This window comes from Chaetura pelagica, unplaced genomic scaffold (genome assembly GCF_000747805.2).
Source record: "Chaetura pelagica isolate M959 unplaced genomic scaffold, ChaPel_1.0 scaffold1407, whole genome shotgun sequence".
NCBI lineage: Eukaryota > Metazoa > Chordata > Aves > Apodiformes > Apodidae > Chaetura > Chaetura pelagica.
In genome coordinates, this window is record NW_009953954.1 from 375,657 (window position 1) to 385,138 (window position 9,482).

General features: G+C 53.1%; 1 protein-coding gene across 1 annotated transcript in view; it reads right to left on the reverse strand.

The window, feature by feature from the left end:
- The window catches only part of TMEM259 (transmembrane protein 259), an 11,008-nt gene extending 1,561 nt beyond the window's left edge, over positions 1-9,447 (reverse strand). Inside the window, exons 1-11 of the mRNA XM_010001857.1 lie at positions 9,214-9,447; positions 6,819-7,082; positions 6,393-6,507; positions 4,984-5,094; positions 4,164-4,286; positions 3,724-3,824; positions 2,814-2,871; positions 2,439-2,522; positions 1,815-1,947; positions 1,101-1,200; positions 11-260 (exon numbers count right to left, since the gene is read on the reverse strand). Coding sequence (XP_010000159.1) covers positions 11-260; positions 1,101-1,200; positions 1,815-1,947; positions 2,439-2,522; positions 2,814-2,871; positions 3,724-3,824; positions 4,164-4,286; positions 4,984-5,094; positions 6,393-6,507; positions 6,819-7,082; positions 9,214-9,447 — 1,573 coding nt within the window. The remainder of the gene's footprint in view (positions 1-10; positions 261-1,100; positions 1,201-1,814; positions 1,948-2,438; positions 2,523-2,813; positions 2,872-3,723; positions 3,825-4,163; positions 4,287-4,983; positions 5,095-6,392; positions 6,508-6,818; positions 7,083-9,213) is intronic.
- Positions 9,448-9,482: the final 35 nt, after the last annotated feature.

A 9,482-nucleotide genomic window follows, 5' to 3' on the forward strand; every position in this document is an offset into this window, starting at 1 on the left:
AGGTCGCTGCCGACAGAGGCGGCCGCGGCGGGAGCCAGGGCGGCCGGGCTGCTGCTGTCCCCAGGGGGCCCGGGGGCCAGGGGGGCCCGGCGGGCTCCTGCCTCCACGGGGGCAGCCGTGGTGTTGTTGTTGAGGTTGTCTTGGAGTGTTGTCTGCGTCCCCTGGCCAACTTGCTGGTTCTGCAGCAGCATCTCCTGGATCCTGATCTGCTGGAGAATGGCCGGGAGCTCGTAGTGGTGGAAGAAATAAATCATCGAATGCTGGGAAGGCAAAGGGAAAGGAGTCACTCATTGGGCCTGGGCTGTGAAGCTACAGGTACCTCAGAAAACTGGGCTGTTCTCTGGCTGTAAAGGCAAGGACCAGAGAACTGGGCTGCCCTGACAGACAAGAGATTATTTTTAAGTTTGGAAAGGTGTATCCCTTCTGCTATGATTCCTGCAGGCTGCTGCCAGAGCTGTTGCAGTTGCTCTCCGAAGCTGGGCCATGGACTACAGCCCCTCTTCCCTTGAGGGAACAAGGAGGGTAAAGACACCATCTGGCTCACGGGCAGCTCCCTGACCCAACCCTGCAGCAGGGAATGGGGCAGCCCTACAGCCAGACCCACAGAGCCTGCTTGAACAAGGATCCTGGGGACATCCATTTGGAGCCAGTCTTGCCAGCACCTTCCCTGCACAGACCCAACCCCCTCCTCAGTCTCTGCATGGGAGATCCTCCTTGGGATTTCTTCCAGAAAGACAGCATGGAAAACCTTCCTTAACACCTTCCAAAACTCACTTGACATCAGCCTCCTGTCAGCCACGTAGCTGGACTGGAGCCAGCGACCACAAAGCCCTGCTGCTCAAGAGCCTCCTGCTGCTGTTCCCCTTCCAAACCAGGATTATTTCAATCTCTTATATAAATAAAGATTGCTACTCAGACTCAGCTTGACAAGAAGCTCGAGAGAGCCCAAACCGTGTTGATTTCCTTCACTTTGCTCCCACTGGCTGTGCTGGTAACATCAGCAATGTCAAAGTTCCACCCGCAGGCAGGGAGACCCACCGAGGAGGGTGGAGAGGCCCAGCTCACCTGCCTGACCTGCAGCATGAGGGGCAGCTGCTCACCTGGATGAAGAGCCAGGAGGTGACAAGTGCCAGGCTGCTGTACTGCCCATTGAAGCGGTAGTGGTAGGCGTAGAAGGCAAAGTGGTACAGGTAGAAGAACCTGGAGAGAAGAGCAACAGCATCAGAGCACAGCAGTGACAGGACACACCTGAGCTGCCCTCCCAGCTCCACCCTGAGCAGGGGCACTTTGCACAGGGTGGGCAGGAAACTGCATCTCAGGAGATACAGGTAACCAAACAACAATGAAAATTTTAATTAATAATAAGGTTTATATTTATTTTATTTTATAATTAAAATCTAACACGATTTGTGATAAAACATTAATTATAATAATTAATATCAGTACATTACAGTTGTATTTAATTATATTATCATAGTTGAACGTAATATATCAATTTATTATAAGTAATTTGAGTAAATTAAAAATTAATAATTCTATAAATTGTTAACCAACTAATCATTAAATTGCCTTGCTCCAAACAGGGCTTCAACAGGGGAGCCCAGGGGCAGGCAAAGGACTGGGGTGATTCCTGAGACCCAGGCACAAAGCCCAGGTGGAGGGATCAGACCCTGGCCCTGTGACACACAGGGCAGCTCCCCAGGTGACAGAAGCTTTGGGGAGCAGAATTGCTCCTGCCTGGGAGGGCTGGAATGGCTGGGAAGTAGCTTCTTCTCACCCGAGAGTGGGACAACATGGAACGAGCCAGCTCCTACCTGAGCCAGTGCCTCTTGCTGGTGTTGGTGTGGCAGCAGATGGCATCGTACTGGTCGGCCAGCCACACGATCAGGATGATGTAGAATGCAGTCGTGGTGTCATTGAAGAACTCTGACATGATGGCCTCCATCCCTGCAGGACACACTGCTCAGCTCCCACCCCAGCGTGGCCAGGGCTTCCCGAGGGGCAGGAACTCTGTGGCTACACAGCTGGGGCATGGCAGGGACCACAGCCAGGGGAACCAGCTCTGCCTGCAGCAGCTGAGGGCAGACGGGGCCAGGGGAGCAGCTGGCTCCTGGCAGCACAGACCTGGGCTTTGCTGCTGTTTAGCTTTTTAATTCAAACTGCACTAATGTAATGTGGTCACAGAGTGTGAATCTGAAATGAACTAATGTGACTGACAAAGCTTCAGTTTCTGTGATTTCCAAATGAATTCCTTTTCCAGGGGACCCAGAAGGACAATGCAATTCACTGTCCATCAAATTCCAGAGCTTTCCACCTTGTGATGAGTGGACACACCAGCCAACCACCTGCCCTGGCCAGGTCAAAACAGGGAATTGTATTTTCTACAGATCCCAAAGGAACTTGCTGCACATGGACAGGAAGTGAGCTCATGTCCTTACCTACTAGAGCCAGAATGACAGTGAGGAGGGGAGCTGCAGGGAACGCAATTGTCATGTTCATTTCCAGCATCTGCAACAGGTCAACTGCAAGAAGGAAAACACACTGTAACACCAAGTGGCTGTGGGGCCAAGGGACCCTCCACCCCACATCACCCCTCATGCTGGGCACAGCAACATGCAGCAAAGTCCCTGACACTTACTTGTCAGGAGACAGAGCAGCTCTCAGGCACAGTCACCAGAGCACAGGGTGATATATTCCCTATGCACCTACACCCAGACCCTTCCAAACAACAGTCAAGAGTATCTATAGAGGACACACTGAGCTGGAGCAGGCAGGGTGTCCAGAGCAGCCTGAATCCCTTAGAAAATCCTTACCAATGAAGACGAAGATCTGATGGTGCGAGTAGCGCAGCAGCATGGAAACAGAGAGAGTCTGCAGGAGGAGAGCAGAGCAGGGTCAGGGCACTGCGGGTCCGAGAGCCCCACAGCACCAGGCGCCGACCTCCCGTGTCACAGTGTGCCCCACGTGTCCCACCTTCCTTAGACCAACTTCCCAGAAACTAATTAGGACTTCATAAACAGCAATTAATCTTTGTATTACTGCAGTGAAATAGACAGGAATTTGTTTGTAAAGAGAACGATTTAGAATATTGGAGCAGGGGCCAAACCCAACAGCAGCAGCAGGGCTGGATCTGGGGTTCCTCCCCGTCCTGCTCTGGGCGCCCCACAGCAACTCACACCTCCCCCCAGCAGCTCACACCTCCCCGCAGCCCAACTGTTGTACACAAAGCTGCCCCAGTGCACGGACAGGCACAAAGGGAGACAGTCACCCAAGACTGAACACAGGCTCAGTTATCACTTGGGATCTTGTCTCATACTCATCCATCATCGCCTTGTCTCACACATAATCACAGGAGACTCGGTTCTATCTTGATGGCTCCTGCCAAATTAGTCAGGCCTGTTCCTAAAAGTCTCAGAGGACAAACATCCACACCCAGTGCCTTGGCAGCCTGAGTGTTTAAGCACATTCAGAGACTCTCTAAGGTGAATTCCTCTTTTGACAACAAAGCCATCACCTCACTCTGTTTCTGCTCCTCTGTCTGTTTCACTGTTAGGACATTATCAACCCACATTGAAAAAAGTACTTTAAAAACCAGAGCAGAGCCTCATACTCCATCAGCTTAGCTCTCAAAGCAGTTAAGAGCTCAGGCCTGTGCTACATCAGACACATGGTGCCCAGAATAGGGCACAGAGCCCAGGCAATGCCCAGCCCTTCTTGACTTACAAAAATGACCATGATGACAAAGGCTGCCAGGTAGGACGTCCTGGCCATCCACATGCTGACGAAGCGGTAGTGCTCCCCAGAGACCACGTTGCGAAGGAAACCTGGAGAGAAAACACACACAACCTCAGTGGGATTAACTCACAAACTAGGAACAAACTTGCAGTGCCTTCTAAAGGACCAAAGCACATCAGTGGCAACACCATCCCAAGGCAGACATCTTATTGTTATGCAGAGCAACGGGACAGCAGGAAATCACTCTGCAGTCACCTCTCCCCTCCTGCTTGTTTCATTCTGTCCTTGACAGTAACACCTCTACACAAGACAGGGAACTGTTCCCTGCATTAGAGGTTAATCAATAGTCAGATGGTGATATCTGTGCATCATATTAAAAACACCAACTGTCCTGCACAGCTGCTGAAAGCCATTCCTCCAAGCCTTACCTTTGTTTTCCTCATTTTCAGCCAAAGCTTTGACACTTGACATCAGGATGTCATCATAACCCAGGAACTCGTCCAGCAACAGGCGGCTGAACCTGTCCCCAAAGCACTGATCCCTGGTGGGATCTAGAGAGGAGATAAAAAAATCCACTCAGATTGCTCACTTCTTAAGCCAGAGAGGTGGCAAGGCAAGCAGAGTCTCCTCCTCACTCCCAAGGACCCACTTCCCAGCAGATCCATGCAAATACTCCAGCCCAGCTGTGCTGCAGTTTGATTAGGAGTTTCATTAGGATAATGAAGTCCAGTGTGATTGCTGCCATAGCAGCTCAGTACAGACCAATTAAGTTCACAGGCATTAAAGGTTCGAGACTGTATTCCTGACTGGGACAGGTTTTAATGGAGCAAATCCCAGAGAAGAAACCAGTCTGCTGGAGCTGACAGGGGCACAGAAGTGTGTTCAGACAGTGCAAAGCAGATCTGCTCAGTCTGCCCTGACATAGGCACAGCTGCTCTGGCCATGGGGCTCTACCACTGCCCTGCTGCTGCTCCACGCTGAGCCCAGAGCTCCAGTCCCACCAGGCTCTTCCTTTCTCAGTGAGAAACCTGTGCTGGACCTCAGAGAAACAGGCTCCACCATTTCAGAGTGCTCCTCGTGGAGAGGTACAAGCTACTGCAGCCACAAACCCTCCCCAGGCAGCTCTCCTGCCCGGAAAACCAGCGCCATCAACTGTTGCCAGCAGTTTTGGCAGGCACCTCTGCAGAGCTCCCGCCCCGCCCGGGGGGTTGCCCCCATCCCCGCCCGGGGGGTGGTCCCCTCACTCACCCAGGGTCACCACCATGACCGGGATGCTGAGGCGCTGTCGGGTGCTCTGGGACAGGCGCAGGAACCCGTATTCCAGCGAATATTCCACGATGTATTCCTCCTGCGGCCACACTGTGGGAGGAGGGGACTCAGCGACCACCAGGAAGCAGCAGCTCTGCTCCCCTCCCCTCCTCCCTCCCTCCCTGCTCTGGGAAGGAGACCCAGCTGCAGACACAGGCTCCAAGCTTCCTCCAGCCGATTTAAAACAAATCAATACAAATCCTTTAAAACTGCAGCCCATTCCCTTGGCATTAGTCCTTAACATGAAACTTATGGGAAAGCTCCAGGCAGAGGCTCCAAGCTCTATCTAGTGTCCAGAACCTGTCCATGTCTGTGCCTGGTGAGTCCCAGACTTGTTCCTGCTCTGTCCAGTTTCTGCTGTCCATGTTGTTTGGGAAATAGCAGGAAAACACACTGTACACCAGCTGAACCACCCCACAGGGCTCTCACCAAGAACTGCCCACCTCACCTCTGACCCCACTTCTTGGGCAGCAAACACAGGCTGGTGTGTTTGCTTCATCTTTTGTTTCCATTATGAAATCGTTTTAAGCTCAAATGGAAATAAAAGTGTTTAGGTATCAACAAAATAATTACTTCCTCTGTATCATAAAACATTTGTCCATGGTAAAATATTCTGTCTAAACATCAAATTAGGTCTCCTTAGAGCACAAGAAAACCTGGAAAAACAATAAAACCAGGTATTTAGGACCCATTAGAAAAGACAAATGTTCTAATAGATTTCCTCCCCTAACCATTAGAAACAGAAGTTTTCCAACAGCAGAATTCCATTTTCAGTAATACAAAAGCACTAAATGTCCCCTGAGTTTAGGAGCTGGCAGCAGGGGTGGGACAGAGCAGGACAATATCCTGGAGGACGCAGAGCAGTGAGGCTGCATCTCACAATCCACCAAAACTCGCTTGGTGGCTTTCAGGATTAATTAGCTTAATTCTAAGCACCCAATTCTAAGCACCGGTGTTGACTCAGGGACCCAAAATACAGACCGAACCCTTTGACTGGGAGGAGGAACTTCCCTCACACCCTAAGAGCACATAGAGCGGCTCAGGAGGGGCCACGTTCCCCTGCAATCCCAGGTGCTGCCGCTGCACAGACACGGTGCCAGCCCAGGGGGCATCAGACGCCCCCAGCCCCTCCAGCCACTGCTGTGCAGCTGTGTTAGTATTGACAAGAGTAACCCCGGGGAAATACAGCAGGGGAGACGTTTGAGGTTATGATGCAGGTGCCCAGGGAAACCAGAGGGAACAAGACATGCAGGGGCCGCGCGGGGGGAGCGGGGGCAGCAGGAAGGGGTCTTTACCTGCTCGGGCTAGCATCTCAAACTCGGACACAGTCTCCCTCAGAGGCTGCATACCTTTAGTGGCTGCTTCACTAAATGAGAACTCCTGGCTTTCGTTGTGGGTCAGGGCCTCGGTGCTGCTCACCCGGGATGGCTTGAGGAACACCTTGGGCTCGATGTCCAGCTCAAACTGTGGGGAAACGGTGGCAGGGAACGTGGTGTTGGCACTTCCTGCAGCTCCTGTCCCCTGTCCTCCCTCTGCACCCCCCGCCAAGGCCCCCACCAACAAAAGGAGGACACGAGAGGACACTTTCTCAGGCTTGACTTTCTATTGTAAATCAGATGCTAAGGTGGAGACCCAGGAAAAGCCAAGGAGCACACTCTGCTCCCAGGTGACCGAGGGATCACCCAGGGCTGTAACAAACTCTGACAAACCATTTATCCCCAAACCCACACCCAGGTTCCCACCTCCCTCTGTGTACACAAGGCAGGCATCTTTACCTTGACAGAGCTGTTTTCAAACATATCCACAGTCATTTCCTCCTCCTCCTCCTCTTCCTCAGCTGTGGATTCAACTACCATTCCCGGGAACTTCTCGACCCCACAGAACTGCAGGAAGATGGGGGCCCGGCTGGAGTTGCGCTGGATCTCCACCCGCAGGATCCCGTCGCGCGGCCACTTGTCCCGCACGTGCTCCAGGCAGTTGATGGGGGAGCGGGAGAAGGCGATGTGGATGTAAGCCAGGATGAAGAGCACAAAGAGAGCCTGCAGGGGAAAAGCAGGCGCCGTCAGCCCACCCAGCCCTCGCCCCTTCACAGACACCCCCAGATTTAACCATCTCTTTGCCCACAAAGGCACTGCATTAGTTCAGATGAATGGATCTGCAAGTGACAGGAGTTTCTGTGCTTCCCCATCCCCGTGGTCTCAGCAGCCCAAAATTAGGCAATTTCAGCATTACCATATCAACAGGGGAACACACCAAAACAACAGCAAGAACAGTCTCCTGTTCACTGGAGCAGAGCTGCCACTGATACCCATGCAGCACGTCCTGATGAAAGCACAGCTCACACACAGACCCCAGCACTGTGTGAGGTCCCACAAACCAACAGTGTTCCCAGAACAAACCAACAGCGTTCCCAGAACAAACCAACAGCGTCCCAAGAACAACCCCAGCAAGGGCAAACCCACCAAACACAGCCCTGACAGGTGACAAGGCTCAAAGCACATTGAACGAACCAGAACCCCACCCATGGCTTTCAGCCCTTCCCTCCTCAGCACAAAGCGTCTCCTATGAAGCCCAGAGGAGGAAGCCCAACTTCACAGAGGCAGAATAAAGCAAACCTCAACACAAGACATGAGCAGGAGACCACACGCCCAGGGCAGAACATCCAGCTCCACATTCAACCCAATGCTCTCTGCTGTGATGTACAGATTCTGCCACAGAAGTGAAGCTGCCAGGCTGGGCTTGGGGAGCATCACCCCTCCCTTGCCTCCGCTCACTCCATGGAACAGCTACAAAGCCATACCAAAACCAAAACAGACTAATAAGATTTGCTCCCTACAGGGAAGGTGGTAAACCTAGCAGGACCTCACCCAACGCTGGCCAAAGTTCACAGCTGACAACTCTAAGGAGGACTAGTACAGCAAACAGCAGGGCTGAGCTTCACACACTCACTTTCCAACTGCACTGAGATGCTCATTCCTAATCAAGTGAGCTGTCCTCGCTAGCTATCACTCTTGACCTATTTGCTATGAATAAACAGGCTGGTAAACACCCCATCTGCGGAGGAGCAGCACAGGAAGGTAAATCAAACACCTCCCTGAGTGCAGGAGGAGCCACAGTGGAGCTGCCAGAACCAGGAGCCGACTCAGGAGCCAGTGGACAGCAGCGCACAGGACCACAGTCTGACTTCCCCTGCTGGTGCCCTGAGCAGGAGTAGGCTGGGGCCTGACTGACTCCGAACCCTGCAGGGGAGCAGGCTGCTCCCCACAGATGCCCTGTGGATACTCTCACTTCCTTGGAAGTGCTTTGATCACAAGCAGCAAGAACCCCCACCAGCCAGCTGCTGTGCCCACAGCCTCGCCGCAGCACCAGCCCGTCCCAGGCTCCCTCTCTGCCTGACTCCAGTTATACCATGGGGGTAAAAAAGAGACGTTAAAACACTGAACATTTCTTGGGAGGGGAAAAAAATCTATATGTGCAGTATGGGACAAGTTGTCCTCAATATTTTCTTGCTTTAAGCAACTGAATTTTAGAAACCCGTAGCAGAGCCTGCAGTTGTCACCTGGGCAGCTCCTCTGTCCTGCTCCCACTTCCCACGCTGGCACCACCCTGTGCCCTGGGAGCTGCAGAGCAGGATTCACCCCATGGGCAGCTCACCCTGTGACACTGACAGGACCCTCCGTGGCTCTTTTCATCCTGCCATACAGTGCTGTGACACTGAGCCAGCACAGCCAAGGGGCTGGCAGTAAAACAGGCTAAAACTGAGTTGTGGGTTAATCACTTCTAGAAAGCACAAGACTCCAACAAAACACCAACAATCAAATATCTCTCGTGTGCAAGGTATCCAGTGAGACTGCCTGCTTAGGAATGGAAACAGAAACCTCACATGCCTGCACTCCTGAGCCTGGCCGCCCAGCAAGCTGTCTCAGCAAATGCCTTTTAAATCCAGCTCTGGTACCAGAGCTCTAGTGGGGAGGGGCCCCATGGATCGTTACAAGTATCCACATCTCTCACAGCAGACCAGCCCACAGCAGACAGCTTGGGGCAGGTGTGGCCCAGACTCAGGCTGTGACCTCTAGCAGAGCCAAGCTTTTATGTGTTTATAAGGAAACTGGTGGCCAGCTGCAGGGCAGCACGAGGAGCGCCCACTCCTCCCGAAACGCTGCCCCTCACCTTGAGGAGGACGAAGAACTCGAAGACGCGGCGGAAGGAGGGTGGGAAGAGGCGAGCGTAGGTCACGGCCATCTTGAAGAACAGCGCGTGGAAGAGCCGATCGCGGACGTTGATCAGGGGGTTCTGGTTGAGGTTGGGGTTTCGGACACCCCGGTTGTTTCCCCCGGCAGCCCCGCCACCCCCGTTGTTGTTGGCCGGGTGGTGGTTGTTGGCGTTGGGCTGGTTCTCGGACATCCTGACGCCCGCGCCGCGGCCGGAAGGCGCTGCCG